The 21,660-nt window shown below is 45.9% G+C and overlaps 1 protein-coding gene across 2 annotated transcripts in view; it reads right to left on the bottom strand.

Annotated features, from left to right (window-relative positions):
• The window catches only part of TSHZ3 (teashirt zinc finger homeobox 3), a 69,682-nt gene that overhangs the window by 45,909 nt on the left and 2,113 nt on the right, over positions 1–21,660 (bottom strand). Inside the window, exon 1 of one of the 2 annotated variants that reach the window (XM_063167683.1) lies at positions 20,191–20,240. The exons of the other annotated variant lie outside the window; for it this stretch is intronic. Within the exon in view, the coding sequence (XP_063023753.1) occupies positions 20,191–20,230 (40 nt within the window). The 5' untranslated portion in view covers positions 20,231–20,240. Of the gene's footprint in view, positions 1–20,190; positions 20,241–21,660 lie in introns of those variants that run through there. 2 annotated transcript variants of the gene reach the window in all.

Here is a 21,660-nt window from a genome sequence, read left to right as displayed (position 1 = left end):
GTTTTGAGAAAATGTCATCTATATGCACAGACACCAAAAACCAGTAGTAGCTTTGGAAGTCCTGGCCTGCTTTGGGGTTACCCACCCCACAGCTGCTAAATAGATCAGGTAGCCAGCACATGACTGCCTATGCAGGCTGTAGCTAGAAAATGGTATTTTTTACTCATTTTAGCAGAATGTCCATTTTAGACTGCAATAAAGGAAAACCAGCAACCGAAGGCAAAAAGCTACTGGGAAAATTACAGATTTGGTAGGGATATTTTGCTGAACTTTGACTGCAGAAATGGGAAACAACCTTGACACAGACAAACACTATCCTCCTTTTATTTTCTTCAGAGCCACTCCGAAGGTGAAGAGCATTTTTTTTCCGTACACAAGAATGCGTAAAACCCACTGATTCAGGACAAAACTATCTGCAGAAGATAAGAACATCTGTAGTGTTCTCCTGCCGCAGTCTAAACAGCGGGCGATAGGCGCTGCTCCCTCCCTGCCGGCGATAGCAGCCAACGCGTGCTCCTGACAATATCATCATTACAAACTTTATTATTGCTTTTGGTGTTTCACGAGGGGTCTGGCAGGCGGGCGCTCCGAGCGCATCGCTCTCCCACGTGTTTCACGGATATTTACTGGATTCCAGTATAACCCAACCTGTTAATGCCTCTGGAATGTATAAACACTGTTAACTGCTAAATTCCCTGTATCAACATTTCAGGCATAACCGTTAAATAAGTTGGTTGCTAACTGTTGAGGAAGATTTTGATTTATTGAGTAAAGTATCATCATGGGATGAAAATCAAGATCACATTTTTAGGGAGACATGACATATTATCCATAACGAGATGTAATTTTGCACTAAAAGAGTAAGGATAAAGAGTGTGTTTTTAGAATAGAATCAACAGACAAATTTGTACAATGCTGTTACCTATTGATACAGACAATTGACTGATAACATTGTCTATTTATAACTTAATACTGTTCTGAATATTAACAAAAGTTTCTTGGCATCCCATTAGTAATTGTATAATTATTTCAAAACAGATTAAAATACTCCACCTATTTTAATGCCATCAAACAAAAATCTCCATTCTTGATTGAGACATCAGTACTACATTACATTCCTTTTAAGAAAAGCAACTGCTTAGCATCTACTCCCAAATCCTTACAGGTCCTTTAACACAAAAAAGGTTACTTGACAAGTTGAGAACCCAGCTAAGAGCCTTCTACAAGAACCTGTCAGGATCTACCCTACATCAACAACAAGAAGCAACAGGTGTTATCAGGTAACACAGATGAAATTCTGTTCCTTAAATTGCCACTCAGTGAAAGCCCAACCAAGTTAACAGAGTCAGTAAAATAATATTTGATTTCAGTGGGCTTTGGACTGGGTCTGAACAAGAACAAGCGCTGGAAGCATCCATGGCTTATTCCGAAGGACAACCCACAGCAGAACCAACTGCTCCAAACCTTTGCTGCAAGTGCTCAACAAGCAGGTCAATCCGTGGAGTACCTGGAAGTGCAACAAGCCCCAGGAAGCGCGGGCCAGGCTGTGATCCCCTGCAGCAGGCACTGCCTGGCACTGGGATGTCCCTGTGTGTGTGATGGGAAGGGCACGGCTGCAGGGGCTGACCTGGGAAAGGCTGGGCAGCCCCTCCTCGGAGCTTCCCCCCACATTGATGTCCCACAGTGACAGGGAAGCAGGCTCAGGACAGGAACTGAAGCTGTCCAGACTCTCCATGTGAGCTCATGTCCACCCTCATGGCCTGACCCATCACCAGCTGATGGCAAGCAGCTCCTGTGGACCCAAGGGAGGACAGAACACCTCCTTCCCCCACGCAGGCAGGTCCACACTGAATGCAAGCAGGATCCCTGTCACAGCAATGCAAATTCCTTAGCTTGAGAAATCGCCTTTTTAAACCTTTCTTTGTGGGGAATCTTGTTGGGAAAGTAGAACACGCTCCCAGTGATCTGACAGATTTCAATAATTATTACACACAGTTTTTACACAAAAATTCACACATGGACATCTCTGCTGGATGTAAGCAGCAGAATCTGGGGGAATCCACAGCATTAATGTTTTTACATTTCCAGTGCTGCTGCTGAGAAGACCCACTCCTGAATGAGAACTCCATTATGTTGGGTGTGACACAAACATCCAACACACAAAGGCATTTCTACTTCAGCAAAGTAAGCAACTGCTTCACATAAACTGTATCTTCCAGTCCTTACAACAAATCACACCCTCCTTTTAACACAAAATTTAACTATTTCATTTCCTTTTATCAACCTTCAGTAAATCAACTATATAAAATATTTGCAGTGTCTATAAAAGAAGCTTTTAATTTTAGCCTAATGCAAACACACGGTATTGTTAGCTAAAAAACACAGCCAGTGAAGATCAAGTAACAAAAGATGATTTCCTTTGAGAAATGTTAAATACTTCACTTTTTCACGACTGAGCACAAGGATGATAACTTTGTTTTGTAATTTGCTTATTGCTTAATCATGAAGACCAGATTGAGCATTTGAGTCACACAATTTTGTGTTGCACACTCCTACAACAAGAATGCGCTGTAAAATTTTATTTCTTTTTTTCCTTCATTCAGCTTACTGCTTGCTTGTCCTCCTGCTTATTCAGCTAACCATCTCAAAATGAAATGCAATCACACAGCAAGATTTCACTGCTGCTGGAGTATTTTACACAAAAAACATATGAGCGTGAGGAAATAATGCATCACTATTCTCATATATTACACCGGACTATTTTCTAACTAATATAGATAGGAAGCATTTTATTGCAGGCCCAGAGCAAAAACAGAGGAAGACAAGGTATCCTGGGTAAATGATACATTTCAGCAGTTAAAAAACCCACTCACACACTATCTTTGCTGTCTCAAGTTCTACCTTCTATTTTTCAAATGTTCTTTCACTAAAATTTGCAGCAAGTCCAACCCAGTTTTGCCCACCTGGTTTATATCTCTCCATTTTACTTATGAGGTTAAGGTGGTTGCCAGAATTGCACTCTTATGCCCAAACTAATTAAATTAATATGGCAAATGCAAAGGGATTTGGGGGTTAATTAGAAAGCAAGGCATATGTTTAACTCTAAAACAACAGCACAGTTGTATACATGATTTTGAAGGCAAGTGAATGAAAGTAACACATGAATTCAGGTATTTCTATTTTAGGGACCATAGAGTGGTTTAGACCACTACCTACTAGTCTTTTCTTCTGCATGGCTCTAGTTCTTCCTTCCCTTCTCCTGAAGGCATTTCCAACCCTGCTCCTTCCTCCACAGTTACCCTAGGGATTAAAGCAGTGCCCTGCCTGATGGCTTTTATCTGATGATTCCCTACCTCCAAGGCCATCTGGCTCTGCTCCTGGATTATCAGCTGACACGAGTTAGTCATCATGCACCTACGACAGTAAAACCATTCTCTTTTACCCCAGTCATTTCTGAAGAGGTATCCTAGAAAGCATGCTGAATAAAACAGGGTATTTCTCATCATATAAGTAAGTGTATACAAATGTATTTTATGCATTTCACTGCATAAAAAGTGACCAAAGGACAGTCACTTAGAGAATACCAGGACATCTTCCAAGCTTCAGGTTTAGCTTGCAGAAGACTCTTCTTAAGCACGCTGCTGACAAACTGAAAACTGGAGATAAGAAATATTTCTGTTTCACTGCAAGGGCTGGTAGGACTAAAGCCCTAAAATCACCAAGCATATAAGAGATGCCACAGCAAGCTACACTGAGAGGAATAAAAAGGACAACTAACCTTAAAAATGTGGAATAAAAAGTCTCTCTTCTCTCAGAAAGCTTCAAAAGGAAATGCATATCCTCCAAACTTCATGGACACAGCATGCTCTAAAGCCAGTGAGAAATGCTCTGGATCTCTGGCAGAGAGCAGGACAGACCTGAGCACTGTCTGGCACAGAGCTGCAGTGTCACAGCCTGGAACAGGCAGAGAATGGGCTGAGGGAAGCCTTGCGCATTTACTCAGTTCACATTCAGCCAAGCACATTATATATATACATGTGTAAATATATATATATATATATATATATATATATGCACATCTCTCCTCAATATATTTTTCTCAGTATACAGATACCATGTAACTTAGTGGTTCCTACTGAGATACTACATTCTACTTCACACAGTGACTTAAACACTGGCAAATGCTTGATTGTTATTTGACTGTTTATTTTAAACTCCCTTTGCACATTCTTCCACCATTTAAAGCAAAACAGTTTACTATCTGTGCCGGTGTTACTGTTTGACATATTCTGTCCATTTTTCACTTCACATGAACAAAAAGGCAATGCAGCTTTACCATATTCAGTACCAAGGTATTTCAAGTTTCTAAACAGTTTTCCCTATACAACTGCAAAAGCAGCCTCATATGGGGAAGGATGAGGAAGAGGGTAGGACAGAAAAACCCTTTCATAGAATCCAAACTCTTTCACCTGTGCAATAAATATTGTGAACGAGGAACAGCTATTCTGTCTTCCCTCTACACCATGCATGGAATAGAGACTGGGAAAAAATAAAAGGGAAAAGATGCATCTCACCTTGATGAGCAGAGGGAAGCATTATCACAGGAACTTTCATATACTATGTGCTAAAAGTCTCTATCAGACTAAGAATAACCACCTATATTCCAACATGCAGCCATCTATCCATATGTCTCTCAGCCAACATTTCCTGGATGTCAGCACTATATATCCCCCCATTAGAGAACCACTGCCACAGTTCCCCTATCAGTAAATAAAACAGTGATCAGCAGATCTGAAATACAGCAAATACTTGAAAAGGTATCAGAGGTGTTGATATGTGAAAAGGAGACAAATCTGCTTCCCAGCTAAGAAGGAAAGAGCCCTTTAGCCATAAACATGTCACCTCCCATGCTGGCATGGCTATCCCACATTTATTTAATCCACAGAATGTGCTAGAGAAAGCACTGCATTCCTGCACACAAGCACCCCCCATGTGCCCTGCACAGGCACAGGGCCCACTCACCTATGACAAAAAATGCCAGTAATATGTCAGCCTGAATTACTATTACATATAGAAGAAAAAGAGTTAGTCCTGCTAAAAAAAAAATACCTGCCAGCAACTCCAGACAACATCCTAACTTTACACAGAAGTGCTGGGCTATCAGCCAAGGGAGTGCTGACTTTGGTTGTGCAGTGCACAGATGATATTTCTCAAGCTAATGCTAATATGCAGTACTCTGCTTTTAAAGAGGTTTTTTTTTTTTTTTATTTCTCACACAAACTTTGGTGAACATGACGTTCTGAGGAATCACTAATATGAAATGTTACTTGAGGACACAGATCTCTCCAAGTCATCCAAGCTAGCTGCAGCCTGAGCTTCCTGCCCCCAGTGTTGGAAGAATAGCTCTATGCAGCAGATGTGTCATACCCAGCACTCAGATGGCACCCCGTTTCCTTCTGAGCTGTGTTCTCTCCTCCTCTAAGTAAATACTGGAATGATTACAAGTGAAACAGGGTGTGAGAGCAGAAAATGTGATACAGGCTACACACAATTAGCAGAGGAGCTGCTTGTGACACACTGACACGAAGAGCTGTGCAAAGAACACTTGGAGGCATCAGCCAGTGTGAAGGGGATGGTGTGTGCAGCACAGTGTACAAGGTTTGCATCCTGCAGTTTAAATTCCCAGTATTTCACAGCCTGCTGATAATCAACACTAATACATAGTATTGATATTAAAAGTAAGTAGGTTTATTCTCCTGGCAGCACAAACTTGAACTTTTTCTTGAAATTCTAGAAACCAGGGTAAAGTATGAAACCAAAAATGGAAAAATACAGAGGGGCAGCGTGGCAGCCACCTCTGCATCACTACTTACAAAATACTTTGTAAAAATGAAACACTACTAATGCAGTCATCATACCTGTGTTCTCCTGTGATCAGTCCATCCACAGACTCCTTCAAAGCCTGAACAAACACCAAAGTTGGGTTTTTTGGACTACACAGGCATTTTGCCCAGCAATCAATCATAAGACATTGCATTCTCACAAAACTGTTGTGCCATATTTCAGCCTCAGACCCAGCTTTTGGGCAGCAGCAGCACTGAGCCCTGCTCTGCTGGCAGCAGCACCAGCTGTGCCCAGCTGTTTTACACACCCTGGTCAGCACTGCACTGCCCAGAAGTGCATTCCTGTGTACCCTGGGCTGGGTGTGCTCTGCTGCACCCACTGCTGCACCTAAACTTGCAGGAGTTGGAAACTGGGCTTTGCAGCAGCCTTCTCATCATCACAGCTACAAATAACTGGAAAATTGCTGGGAAATCAGGGTTCAGAATGGGCTCACATGAGCCTGTTATTCCTCAGGCTGATTGGAAATGAGATAGGTGCTGCCTGGACACGTCTCCTGTACTGAAGAAAGGGCTGGGCTGCAGCCCCACCGAGCTTTGCCTGCCTTGCTGATGGCAGAGCTCGGGCACTCCAACTCTGCTGCAGGGGACAGCCAAGGAGACAATGCCCTGGAAAGGTGGCCCGGGATGAAAAGGCTGCATGAAAGCCATAGGACCCTCACTTAGACAGACTAACCACACACTCCAGTAACTGCCAGCAAAGATAGTGAAGCTGAAAGAGGCTTAGTGCAAGCATGCAGGAGATTTGTGACAGAAAGTTAGAACTCCATGTCAAGCCTTTCATGCAAACAATAAATATTACTTATGCTCATAATCAGACTTTTCTCCAGCATCGTCTTTGAATGTTGAACCTTTTTCAATTAATTAAAAACTATGCACTGCAGAGTGCATATTTTATCAGCCCTCAGCTGCTTAAGTGTCTAGAAAAGACCAGGCAGTTTTTCTTTTTTCCAGGCAACCCAGAGCAAGTACTTGCAAGGGTCATATCTTTTTAATTATCTTTTCTCTCTTTGATTAATTATTCCGTCTGACAATAGCGTGTTTCTAATGCTATTCACCTGCCTTTGATGATTGACAACTTTTCTGTCTGATTCAAAGCAAACAGCTGCTGCCATGATTGCCTAGCAACCAGGATGTGATGGATGAGCCCCAAAGATGGATGGCTGCAATAAATCATGTCTCCAGCTATAAAACTGAAAAAAGGGATAAGAATAAAAGCGAACAAAAAACAAAACAAGGTTTCTTCCCATGAGTGCACTCAGCTCCTTACCAATTACACCTGAAATGGACTTTGTGTCTATTAATAGCAAAGTTTTCTAATCAGTAAGAATGCAATGATGCCATTTGTATCAAGGTGTGTTTACAATTGTTACAGCAAATTGGCACTTGTACTTCAATTACCTACTGTGTTACACAAGTGCAGGAGTAACAGAGCAAAGTTTTACCTTATACGTTTGAAGGCTTTATAAAAAATATTATGTTTTTTCAGAGTTTTTTTCATGGTGTTGGACTTGAATGAAGGGCATAAACTTGAATTCTCCTTACTTTTGACAACTGAGTGCACCAAAAGTAAACGGAACTGAAAAACTCATTTCTATAAAACACATATAAGGTCACTGCTGGCTTTAAAAAAAAAAACATTTTAATTAAAATGTTTATTAAGTGTTGCTGTCATTCCTTTTTGCTAGGAGGACATCCTGCAATCAAAGAAAAAGTTGATGTGACCAGCAATGTTTCAAAAACACCCGCTACCTGAGCAAATTCAAGACTGATTCAACAAGGTAATTCTCATCTCATTTTACCCACTGCTCCTGTAAATCATTTGAGTTTTGTAGGATGCACCAGGCAAGGAACAGTCAATAGTTTGTCAGCTCAGAACAAGTTTAACCAGGCTGGATATTGCACTTGCCTGAAGGGGCACAAACAGCCCAACACCTGAAGTTCTGGCACTGCCTATTGCTCCATTGTTGGAGTGTCTCCCTCCTGAAAGTCCCTGCCTGCACTTCCTAGGAAAGATCTAATTGCCTATAAAAAGCTGTTTCCTTAATTCTTCCAGCAGGTGGGGGTGTCCTGGTTCCAGCAAAAGTGCTTCAAAGAGGGAAGGGATTGCCCTCACTATTTACACAGCCAGGCCATCCACCCTCCAGGAGCACACTTGGGAGCGAACACCAAGGCTACAAGATTCACAATCCTGCATGAAGAGCGTGGGTGGGAAAGAAATATCTGAATGCTGAAATAATTATGCCCTAGAACCTTCTTTCCTTTGCCATTATTTGGGACCCAGAAAAAAAAAATAAAAGGTGCATCCTGTTAGCAAAAGGAAGCTGGAGTGTATTAATCTGTTCACAAGCACATTTTTATACTGGAAGTGGCAATGCCTGGCAGTGTTACACTGGATCAGCCACAGTCCTGTTTGTATTTTAGTGTTACACACGGCAAGTCTCTGTGCTCATGCAAGAGGCTGCCTGCATCCTTGCACGGGCCACGGCTTTGTCTACATTCTTTACAATTATTGAAATGCTCCCACTAAAAACTTAACTCTGCCTCTGCCTGTCCCTCTCCCTGTTGTACAAACACACACACACATCCACACACGGAAATCCAGCCCCTAAAACAATTGCAAGGCACTCCTGTAATGACCGGCGAGTATCTGGTAACAAACAATGAGAAAGCAAAGCCATCAATCACAACATGCACGCCGAGGCCTCCATTCTGTCCCAGCTCATCCAACTCTCAAGTTACAGCTTTACACGGCAAGTCTAAATAATATTCAAAATGATAAATGGCACTATAAGCCTGATATCCATCATCAATCTTTTTTTAAGGAACATCCATCTTCAATAATGCACGTTTGAATCATGTGAAACCAAGAGCTCCCAGATTCATTTACACAACCCCCAGCAAGCCGGTGCTGCTTGAATGATACGTGTCAGCCAGTTTGTCCCAACTGCCAAACTCGAAAAAAAAAAAAAGGGGGGGAAAAAAAGAGAAACGAAGAGAGACTGAGACAGCAAGAATACAGGAGGGGAAAACCTTCAGGGGGCTGAGCAAGGCGACTTAGCAGCTGGTATGAGAGCACATCACCTCCTCGGTGAGTGTGGCAGTGCCCCCAGCACCGCCGGGCCCTCCCGGCCCCGTTCCGTGCCCCGCTCTGGCCGGAGCACACCCAGCACACCCAGCACACCCAGCACAGCACACCCAGCACACCCAGCACACCCAGCACAGCCAGGGCACCCAACACACCCAGCACACCCAGCACACCCAGCACAGCACACCCAGCACAGCACACCCAGCACACACAGCACACCCAGCACACCCAGCACATCCAGCGCACCCAACACACCCAGTGCACCCAGCACACCCAGCACATCCAGCACATCCAGCGCACCCAGCGCACCCAGCACACCCAGCACACCCAGCACACCCAGCACACCCAGGGCACCCAGCGCACCCAGCACACCCAGCACATCCAGCACACCCAGCACACCCAGCACACCCAGCACACCCAGCACACCCAGCACATCCAGCGCACCCAGCGCACCCAGCACACCCAGCACACCCAGCACACCCAGGGCACCCAGCGCACCCAGCACACCCAGCACATCCAGCACACCCAGCACACCCAGCACACCCAGCACACCCAGCACATCCAGCGCACCCAGCGCACCCAACACACCCAGCACACCCAGGGCACCCAGCACACCCAGCACACCCAGCACACCCAGCACAGCACACCCAGCACACCCAGCACACCCAGCACACCCAGAGCACACAGCACACCCAGCACAGCACACCCAGCACACCCAGCACACCCAGCACATCCAGCACACCCAGAGCACACAGCACACCCAGCACAGCACACCCAGCACACCCAGCACACCCAGCACATCCAGCACACCCAGCACAGCACACCCAGCACACCCAGCACACCCAGCACACACAGCACACCCAGCACACCCAGCACAGCACACCCAGCACACCCAGCACAGCACACCCAGCGCACCCAGCACACCCAGCGCACACAGCACACCCAGCACACACAGCACACCCAGCACACCCAGCACAGCACACCCAGCGCACCCAGCACACCCAGCGCACACAGCACACCCAGCACACCCAGCACACCCAGGGCACCCAGCACACCCAGCACACCCAGCACAGCACACCCAGCACACCCAGCACACCCAGCACACACAGCACACCCAGCACACCCAGCACACCCAGCACACCCAGCACACCCAGGGCACCCAGCACACCCAGCACACCCAGCACACCCAGCACACCCAGCACACCCAGCGCACCCAGCACACCCAGCACATCCAGCGCACCCAGCACACCCAGCACAGCACACCCAGCACACCCAGCAGCAGCAGCACCGCCGGAGCGGGAGCTGCCCGGGCCCCCCCGGCTCTGCTCTGCCAGGGCCGGTGATAAATGACACATGTCATTCTGTCGGGAGGGAAGGGTGGGTCAGTGATGTATGGCTCTGCTGAAAAGGAAATCGACTGTTTGGCATGGTGCGGCTATTCTCCACCAGGATTTAGTTTCAGAACTCTAAAATGAAATCTCCGATGTTTCAAGTGCACGGTTAGGGCAGCCTGACGTGCGGCCGAGGCAGATCGCTGCCTTTTTTTTTTTTTCTTTCCCCCCCCTTAATTTTTATTTTTTAACCTCTCTCTGCCCTTCGGATTTCAAAAAACTGCTCCACTGACTGGAAACTGCAAAAGAACACACATATATCAAAGTCTTCAATAGTTATGATCCATGATAAAATTTAAATAGGTTGAGGTTTCTATTTTTATTTATTATTGGGGGGGAAAAATGGCATGCAGGCTTGACACAAAAGCAAGATAAAAATTAGCATGTTTGAAGTAATCGTCCCACAGCTTGACATCTGCATAGTAAATTTTAAAGGAAAAAAATGTGTCAGGCAGGCATGAGCTGTTCCCTCCCTCCCCCCCTCTTTCATTAGCTCACTGGCAGGGTGGCACTTCTGAACCTCATTACTGCAGGAGGATTTATGAAGCTGAACCCAATGGCAAAGAAAAGGCATCTGTCAATAATTGTAGGGAGCTGCACTCACAGCTTTGAAATCTCATTAAGTATGCAGTTATCAGGCATAAAGATCAAAAACATTACTCAACTCCGACAGAATCTTATGGAGGAACATTAATTAGCAACAGGCCTACAGTACAAAAAAAAAAAAAAAAAACCAGACTTCCTCTCACACCTGCCCAACCCACAAACCAAAAGAAACACTCCTCCTCCCTCCAGAAAAAAATAATTCCCAGCATCTGAGACTGATCAAGTACATGAAACAAGAGAGAGGAAAAAAAAAATCCAGTTGAGACAGTCTTGGCGGTGAAGAGAGAAAAGGAAGAAGCTGTCAAAGTTGAGAAGGATGTCAGCACTGGCCCTGATTACAAGGGCCTATACAGTTTCCAGGCCTTTTATCATCCCTGCCATCAAAAACAGACTCTGTGTCACAGATGGATGACTGATGGCTGCCAGTCTGGAGCAGCCTGGCCAAGCCTCCTGGAGGCCCCTGCTGCGATCTGGCCCTCCAGCAACAGGCTTGACCTAGCAGGGAAAGGGCTGCCGGCAGCGAGCCCAGTCCCAGAGACACTCAGAAACAGCACCCTGTTCTGTTCTTCCCCAGAACAATCCAGCGAGAGCTTGGTCAGGGTTTGTTTGTTCAGCTTACAGAAGTTAAATGTAATACTGCTGCTCGCCACGCAAAGCTGTGCGTTATTTGAAAATAACACCAGCAAAAAAAAAAAAAAAAAAAAAATTAAAAAAAAATTAAACAAAACCTCTTCTTTGTCCATGCGAAATGTATTTTTCTAATCCTGTTTCTAGTTTGCATTTTTACCACAATTTGCATGCTCAATTGCTTAGAAAATACATGAGAGAGAAATATAAATTTGGGGGGAAACATACAAATTCATAGGCGAAGCTGGACCATAAAACCAAGTGACCTTTGCAGCATTAAGTATTGTGTGCAACTAATTAAGAACTATGGCCATATTAACATTTTTTGTTACAGAATCAAGGATATCAGCTACACAGCTTAACCCATTGCACATATTTTTTCCATTTCCTCCCTATCAAAAACTGTGTTTGCAAACAATAACTCAAAGCTACTTGTTAAAAAAAAAAAAAAAAAAAAGAAAAAAAAAAAAAGAAAAAAGCAGGAGGAGGGATATCACCTTCTGTAGTCTTTTTCCCACTTGGGACCATGCCTCTAGTTACATGCTACCTTTCATACATTTTATATTTCCCATAATTTTGCGCTACAAAGAAGCTTTCCATTGTACAGTTCCATTCCTGTGTTATTTCCTATGTCCTGGGTTTTGATATAATGTACATATTTGTCTCTCATTTCATGAAATACACAGTGATATTTATGTCTCACTTGTAGCCACACTGAAGATTGGCTTCTTAATGAACTACATCTTTAATACTGCACAGAGTCAGGGATATTCGCACGCACATGCAAGACAACCTGCCTGTCAAAATCTTTTCAATATCTGAAATTAATTCATTTACTAAAGTAATGTACTTAAAAAAAATAAAAATCTTAGCTCTGACAAAATATGGAAGCGGAGGTTCCGCTCTGAACAAGATTTTTTAAAGAATTTCACAAAAAGTGTTACAATAAGGTGTTTATATTTTTCCGTATGCTTACCATATTACTTTTATTATGTGTAGCATCAAAGTGATTATAGCAATTACATCTAACAGAATTAATTATAGAACATCCCATCATTTCAAAATACATAATGCATTAGAGGTAAGCCAAAGAAAGAAAACATCTTGACTGTGGTTACTATTGTTGGAGTATTTTTTTCTTTAAGCATGAAGGCGAAACCAAAGTAGGAAGAAACATACAGAAACGGTGGGGTAACAGTGAAATGTTAACTAAGAAATCTGAATTTCAAGGCAGGTACGATTTTTACTAGCAATAGTAACCTGTGCGAAGCTGCGCTAGCACAAATATCCATGTAAAATCCATTAGAGTTTTTAATCACAAAATATGGAAACTAGCCAATTCACCTAACCAGTGTGTTAGTACATAAAGACAAGAGTGTATGAGTGAAAGAGTTACAAGCCTTTACGTATGCAAAATAAATTCACTCAAAGCTTCATTAATATTAATTTAAATTCAGAACCCATTTACATTAAATTGTTCATTAAAAATTGCCTATTTTATGCAACATGCATTCCGCAAAGAACACATAAGAAACCGAAACAGAGGGCTCAATTTAATGATGGAAATATCAAAAGGAAATGAATTTGGATCATTCCAAACGAATTCCAAAGCAGCCCTCCGCTCTGTGCCAGCGCGCCAAGTTTGGCGGGACTTTGGCGGAAGGGCAGGGAAACCTCCTGGCTTCCCCCTCGCCAAGGCTTGGCCACCGCCCTTCCCACCTCCCCAGCGCCACAGAGCTTTGCTAAAACGGGGATTATTTATGGACAGGACCTGAAAGCCAGCCCTGTGACACTGGTGGCTGAGCGTGAGCACACCGGGCTGCCCCAGAACTCGTCTGGATTGCCAGCGCTGCCGGGCGGAGCCGCGCCAAGGGATGGCAGCTGGAGGTGAGGCGGGCTGCCCATGGAGCTCCTCACTGGCAAACTCCCACACCAACAAGCACAGTCAACTTACGTGATTCCCAACAGCTGCTCTGAATGAAGAAAAGAGAGTCATAATTAATAACATGTGTCCTGACAGAGTTAATTAATAATTTATAATTAAGTCTAAAATACGAACTTAGATTATTCTTGAGGAGTTGTCCCTTTACAGCCCGAAGAGGCCAGGTAATGGCATTGGCAAAGAGCTTTCAGATATTTTATGATCCTCTGGTAACTCTTTCCCTACTCTCCCTCCACCCCCAGGGAAAGAAAAACCCTTTGAACATTTTCTGAGAAATATCTTAAAGTTGATGCCTGCAATGAGAAGTGTTTAAATTCTGCAGATTGGCTCTCTGCTGAGATGACCAAAATATCTTTCAGGCGCAAAATCAGGCAAATGCAGTAGGATGAATCTCACAGTCTCTGAAATTAAGCCCTACTTATTTCAACTCTTTCAGTTCTTTTTATGAAAATGGTAACAAACAATTTCAAGCCCTGACAATGTTCTATTCTGCATTATTGTACTTAAGAAAACTACAATACAATCTCTCGTGGACTATGCTTTGAGTCAATTTTCATGCTTTATTTTTTTGTTATGTTGAAATCAAGAAAAATCAATTGCACAAATTTTTTTCAATCCTTCTGCTTTAGGTTATGACATATACCCACACAAAAAAGCAACGCATCCATTGTTTAGTGGGATTTTTAAAATTAATTTAATGTCTAACTGCAAATGCTGGAAACTAGAATTAATCTGTCTGGATAAAAAAAGGCTTACAGACATTTAAATGCATGTATCGGGACACTTTATCAACCTAACATAAAATTGTCATCTTATCTTATTATATGACTATTTTATGCATGTGTCAAAGAATTTGAAAATGAATGCCTGTCTATTCACTCTAATTACAACTGCATATTATCTGTCTGGATGTACCAGTCCATATCATTGTTACCAAATACAATATATTGTATTCACCTTTCATTTTTAACTTAAGGCTGATAAACCACAATTTGGGCGTAACTAAATTTTTAAAAAATTACCAAACACACAGAGAAGAAGAAAAAAAAAAATCAGACTAAAACACCTGAGGTAGATTGTTTAGTAAATGATGCTGAAGTATTTCACAGATAAGATAACACGCGACTGCTCAGCAACTATGTTATTTTTGGTGTTGTATCATAACCATACACACACATATACTCCTACTTGACAATGCAACACTTCAGGCATCTCAATACCTGATCCACTAGCAGCACCTTGAAAACAGGGCTGTGTTAAAATCTGACAATCTGTATTTGGATTCTCTAGGAAGCAGTCACGACATTGGATTAAAATATGGATTATTACACCGTAAAGGCAGCAGTGCCAAGGTTTGCTCAGAGAGATAACACGTAGGTTACTTTACGTCCTGGCAGATGATTTCTTTTCATTCACTCTCTACCACCATATGTTTCTGCATAAGCGTGCACGTAGCACGCTTAAAAATGTACCCCACACTTCACCCTGAAGGTGATCTTTTCTATACAGTTTCCACTAATCCTGGAAGCAGGGCTGACAAAAAGGACCCACTCTAATCCTGCTAACTCACCCTAGCTTCACTGCATTTCCCATAACCCTGCAGCAGTCACAATTCATTCTAATCACTTTACAAAACAATCTTTAGTAAAAAGAGGAAAAATGCAGACTTGTAAGCCAATTTAAGAAATAACTGCTGATACATCAGTTATTGACTATTTCACTCCTGCTCATGATAGTGCTCAAGGCAAAACCGAGAACAAAATGACAACATCAACCGCACGCAATAAACTGTGGCCCAGGAGAGCACTGAAGCCCTAATTGACAGCTGTCAAGCTAATGGGAGAAATGGCAGCTGATTCTGGAAAATTCTGTTTTCCAGGCAGATATTCAGGGGAATCTATCAAGCCTTTTTATATTTATACCCCTTTTTCTTTTTTTTTTTTCCTTTTTTTTTTTTTTGCATTGTTCCTTCACACTTTGCCGGGGAAAAAAAAAAAAAAAAAAGCAGAGGACAGCCATAACTAATCATTTTGTCAGCTTGCTGCTAGGAAGAATCTCTGCCCAACAGAGAAATATGTGGCAGGTTTGGAGGCAAATAACATACCAAGGGCTGACACTGCAAGTACCTTTATAGGTAGCCTACTTTATCGCTACATTTACTTTTGGGGTATGTATGTAGTTGCAAGCAATTGCCATAAATTAAAGCGAGCGTTCGAGTTGCCGGAGTCAGAGCTGCCTGGAAATCTGGCGGCACAACCTGTGTGCCATCTTGCATCTGTTTGCTGTGCTGCACCCCCAGCCCCACGCTGGAGGGGCCGAGGGCTGGCACCAGCACTCGAGTCCCTGGGAAGTGGAAGTGCTCTGCACCTCTGAAGCATCAATTCCGTGAATTTCGGCGCTCACACTGACCAGGTGCAGCTTCTGAATGCAAGCGCAGAAGTTGGGAAGAGCCTCGAGCATGCAGCAATCTCTAGGATTTAAAACATTCTATGCAAAAAAAAAAAAAAAAAAAAACCAAACAACCATAGGCCCAGGTTTGTTTGGGTTTTTTTTATTCCCAGAGCCTTGAAAACTCGGTGCAGCTGTCTGTTACTGTTTTATAAAATATATAAATAAATAAACAAGTAAACTAAATGTGATTGCAGCAAACCACTAGTTCCCAATCCCTCCTCACAAGGTATGTACACAAAATATGTATTAAGTCATTTCTGTCAGTAGGAAGTACATTTTCTTGATCTTTTAAATCGGTTTCTAAAAAAGCTGCAAGTGAAAGCTATAATTTAAGGATAGATAATTACTGTTTGCATGAACAAGACTGGCCTCTATTAATACAATATCTTACTTTCCCCAGACAGTAGCCTCTAACTGGTAAATATATCTTCTTCCTCCTGACTTACATGACAGAAGTCTTTGGAGCAGCAATTCTGACTATCTTCTTGCTTTAACAGGTGAGGAATCAAATTGCAATCCCTGACTCTCCTTCCCAAATTTACCTATGATATTCAGCTGAGTCTCAAAGCAAACAAAGTGAAATTATCATTTTTAGAGATTCTTGATTCTCAGAGACAGCTTTAGTCTTCCACAGTGTGGTGTTAACACTTGGGCTAGACATAAAGAATTTGTGCACCTGTCTGTTATGTCTGCGAGCTCTGTGCTGCTGAGAGTTCTTTGTTGTTGTTATTCTACTCCAGACCATTAAAAGGGTCCTAATTCCTATGACATGATTATCCAGGTACCAAAGCCCATTTGTCACCTGCAGCAGAAAATTGAGTTAATGCACAACTAAAGGCAACCAGGACTGTGTAATATCAACTTGATTACATCAAACTAGCTGCAAACCTAATTCTGCTGGATGACACTGCGTGGAGCTTGTCATCTCCAATCATTAAAGCTGTCAGGAATCCATCAGGTTTACAGCTAATTAGGTGAACACTAATGAAGCTGGCAAAACAACTTTTCTTTTTTTATGGCTGAGCGGACCTTTCAGTTTGGAGAAAAAAAATTCTCGAGTATTCTCAAGGTTGCTGGGGACTGGATTTCCTGAGTTACCAATCAGCAGACATCTTTAATTCTCCCCCCACCACCACCTTTTTTTCTCTCTCAGTACCAAGCAATCAATTTGTCATCACTCTCAGTATGCCACAAAAGCAGTCATGAACCTTATAACTCGCAGCTCTCAAGCCAAAAAGGGGGAGAAAAAAACAAAGTAAGTTTCTTCTGTCTTAAAATAAAACACCTCATACAGCTCACTTATTTATCTTCGTGCACTTATCAACAGCATGAATGTTCTTGTTTTTTCACTCTTGTCAAATAAGTAGCCCTTCAGTCATTCTACATCCCCCATATCCATTAGGCAGAGGCATTTTGATAAAGTAAAGCCAAAGCTAGTGTATGGGAAAGAATGAAAGCACTCACTCTGCCAACTTCTGATTGACCATTAAGCTATTGATGAATGTGCCTGTCAGGAGAGAGACAATTAAATCAAATATGAAACAAAGTCGTTTTGACGGGTCATTTTGATAGAGCAAAACCATTCTTCCATCTCCTATTAGTCCTGCAGTCAAGTTTTTGTAATGAATATTTCTTAACTAACCTGTTATTTCTTAGCTGTTTTTTAAGGTGTTAAAAAAAAAGCCTTTGCTTTTACTGCTATTAGAAAAAGTAACATTTCCAATGTGACCAATAAAAGCAGCATCTCAGTGGGAAGCAATTATACACAATACTAAATGTTTAATGTGGCTATCAAAAAGCTAAAAGTTTAAAGAGATTACACTTCTGCTAAATATGAAAGATAGATCACGTATCATGGATGATTCACTTGAGAAAGGAGGGAGAGACAGAGAGTGGTGGAGGGAGAGAAGGATACCTCAGAATGTGTGTTTAGTGCAGAAATATTTTCTTCCAGTCTGTGGAGAGAGAGCCCACTTTACAGCAGAGTCAAAAATGGAAGAGCACATGGAAAATCTAGATTTTGCAGAACTAAATTTCCGAAGTATCAAAAAAAGTTCACCTCTGTCATTTTTCTAGAAAATTGTTATTTGATGGCACGGGCCAGAAAAGCAAAATATTATCACGAAGTATTTGGCTACGATATTGTTTGCTTGATGCTATCACCACCGTACTGAGAAACTTTCCAAACTTTCTAGCTGTTTGCATGCGGGGTAAGACGGCCGGGAAGTCTATTTCCCTATTTCAAAAGCACTGCCCGAACCCATGTGGCTGTCCGAGGGGAGAAGAAAGGAAACACGCACGTTGTTATTTACAATTTGCATTACTCCCCGAGCCCCTTGATGTTTACTAAACCCAAACCACCCCACTCGGAGAAGCTGTCAGGCAAGCAAGGGCTCCAGCAAGCGCAGGCTGCAGGATGGACTACCTGCTCCAGCAAGCGCCTAGCACGGGGTGCAGGAGTACCGGATCCAAGCTGTCCCTAGCCCAGGCTGCAGGACGGACTCCCTGCTCCATGCTGTCCCTAGCCCAGGCTGTAGGACTGACTCCCTGCTCCATGCTGTCCCTAGCCCAGGCTGCAGGACGGGCTCCCTGCCCCACACTGTCCCAAGCCCAAGGCACAGCCACGCTGCCAAGGATGCTCTGGGGAGCTTCCCCAGCTCCAGCCCGGCCCCTCGAGGCTGTGCCCCGGCAGAGCAGTCCGTGCCCCGGGCCCTGGCGGCCCTGGCAGCCCCGGCAGGCCGGGCCCACGGTGGCTCCGCTACCCAGAGCCGGGCCCGGCGGTGGCTCCGCTCACCAGGGCCGGGCCCAGCAGTGGCAGCGCTACCCAGGGCCGGGCCCGGCGGTGGCTCCGCTCGCCAGGACCCCTCAAGTTGCGCTCCCAGAGTTGACAGGCCACGTGTGACGTCACCGAGTCTGGCGTTACCATGGCAAGTGATTTATTGATGTTTATCGGGAATGAATAGATCAAAGGCTGCCAGATGACAGGCGATCAATCAGACATCAAATCAAGGATGGCAACAGGCCAAGGAAACCTTTTCCAGCCCACATATCCCCAACTAAGGATTACTGTAAAATTATGTGGGGCTTTTCTTCTACTGTTTTCTTTTCAATTTGGCTTTTCCAAAAAAATACTGCTTAAGTTTAACAGGAGTTGACATTTCTGGCAAAAGGAAAACAAGCCAAACAAACAAAAAACCTCACCAGCACAAAGCCTCAAAAAGTAATTCTAAAAAGGAAAAAAGAAACCAGTAGAAATTGTAAAGGCACTATCAGAAACATTCACCAGTCACTTGACAATACACAGACCCTTTTTCTTTTTTTTTTTTTTCCCTCCTTTGGTTTACTTTGCAGCTTCTCCTCTGGACTCATAAATAAGAAATCAATAGGATTAACAGAAGAGGCTACCAAAGAAAGTGACCAGCTAGGACTGTCTGTCTGTCCGGCAAAGACATCTCCAGTGCAGTACAAGGGCAGAAGAGAAAAAGGTAAAAGTTGGGCCAAGGAACCAGTTCTGGGCTCGGATCTCCAACTAACACTGCAGAGCCTCCAAATCACTTTGTCCCTGCCACTTCATTCACAGCGTGCCATATTTTTATACATGCCCTCTCTCTTTATTTTATAGGAAAGAAAAACTAAATAAAAAGAATATTTTCCCTGGCTTTCACAAACCATTTGAGGGAAGGGGATGTAGAAGAATGAAGACTACGAGGGAGAGAAGCAAAGTAGGTGCCAAAGTACGGGCTGGAAATAACCAAAATTCCCCTTCTTTTTCCCCCAGCCCCGGAGTGACACCGACCACAGAGCCCGAGAAGCGTGTGCCCGCACACACCCGCTGCCCCTCGCACAGGGTTACCCCAGAACCGAGCCGGGCGACGGCAGAGTTCCGAATAAATCAAAGTGGGCACCAAAAGTGGGGAACGGGCTTTCATGCGCCCCCCCATCCCGAAGAAAAAAAAATAAAAATAAAATCTCCTCAAAACCCCCATCCCGGCGCTGCGCCTCAGCCCGGGAGTTGCTCGGCAGAGCCCTCGGCAGCGGCGGGCAGCGGGGCAGCGGCGGGGCCGCAGCGGCGGCGGCGGAGCCCGCCGGGAGCCGGTTATGAAAGAGACGGAGGGAAGCGAGAGGAGAAGCCGGCGGCCGCGGAGGGAAGGAAGGGAAGGGAAGGCAGGGAAGCGGCTCTCGTACCTGCTGCGCGCCGGGGCGCTTGCTGCTTCCTCCTCGGCATGCTGGGCTCCTGCGGGCGCCGGCGGGGGGGGGCAGCCGGGGCGCGGGGGTGGGAAGAGTTGCCTCAGCCCCAGAGATCCGGTGAGCTGCTCCAGCCTCGGCGCGAGGGCTGGGTCGGGGATATATTTTTTGTTGCTGTGCATACACGATGCCGAGTAGGAGGAGGAGGCGGCGGCGGCGGAGGAGGAGGAGGCGGCACAGAGGAGAGGACAGCCCTGCTGCTGCTGCTGCTGCTGGCAGAAGAGGGGGGAAGTTTGACAAATCGCCCCGGAGGAAGGAGGAGGGGAAGCCCCCCGAAGAGGTGTGCGGGCGGGAGGGCTGGGGAGAGCCCGCAGTCCCCCCCACCCCGCCCTGCGCCCCCGGTGCCTGGCCGGGCTGGGAGATCACGGCATAAAGACAGGGGATCTCTTGGCCGGAGCCGGCGGAGCCTCAGCCTGCGCTCTCCACTCCCGGCTCGGCGCTGGAGCGGCGGCGGCGGCGGCGGCGGCAACAGGCGAAGCTTGAAGGGAAACGAGATGATCGCGGTGTCACTCAAACTGCTCCGCCGAGGGGGAGCGGGGCACCGCCGCCGCCCGCCCCGGGCCGCGCCTTCACTCAGCGCGCATCGCCCGCCGGACCGGCCACGGGGACGGGCAGGGCTCTGCCCCGCCGGCCGGGGCGACCCCCTCTTCGCGCCCCCTCCGCCACCCAACTTCGCCCGCCGCCGGTCTCCCGAGCCGCCCGCGGCGGCGGCGGAGGGCTGGCCGGGCAGGGACGGGCAGGGCAGCCCGCCGGGCTCCGCGCCGCTCGCCCCGCTCCCCGCCGCAGCCCTTCCCTTTCCGCCCCCGCGCGCACCCGTTCCCCGCCGGAGCCCCCCGCAGCCATCGCCTCTCGCCACGCCGGGGCACGGGACCCCCCCTCTCCCCGCCGCCCCCCCCGGCGAGGAGGGCCCGGCCCGCCGCTCCATCCCGGCCGCCCCGCGCGGTGACAGCGGCGGCCCCGGCTCCCCGCCGCGCCCCGCAGCGCTGCCCGCCCCGGCCGCACTCACCGGCGCGCCGCCCGCCCGCCGGCACATCCAGCCCGCCGGCTCCCACCTGGCTGGCGCCGCGGCCGCCGCGCTCTGCTCCGCGCCTGCGGGCGGGCGGTGTCGGGGCCGCCCCGGCCGGCGGCCGCTATCGGCGGCGCCCCCGCCAGCGGAGCCGCTGCTCCCGCCCCGCGGGGCCAGAGCGGCGGGGAGCGGGCAGCGCCCGCGCCCCACGCACCCGGCTCTTCGGGATGGAGCACTTTTGCCTCGTTTTCCCTGTTTAGGGGCTTGATTTTTTTTTTCTTTTCTCTCTCTCTCTCTCAGTTTGGTTTTTTTTTTTTTTAATTTTTTTTTTCTCGGTCCAAGTTCACTGCCGAGCCGCCGCGCTCAGTTCGGCGAGCGCCGGCGGATCGATGTGCTGCGGGTTT

This window comes from Melospiza melodia, chromosome 13, assembly GCF_035770615.1.
Source record: "Melospiza melodia melodia isolate bMelMel2 chromosome 13, bMelMel2.pri, whole genome shotgun sequence".
Classification (NCBI taxonomy): domain Eukaryota; kingdom Metazoa; phylum Chordata; class Aves; order Passeriformes; family Passerellidae; genus Melospiza; species Melospiza melodia.
Note: the sequence above shows the minus strand (reverse complement) of the source record. Positions and strands in the feature narration are given on the sequence as shown.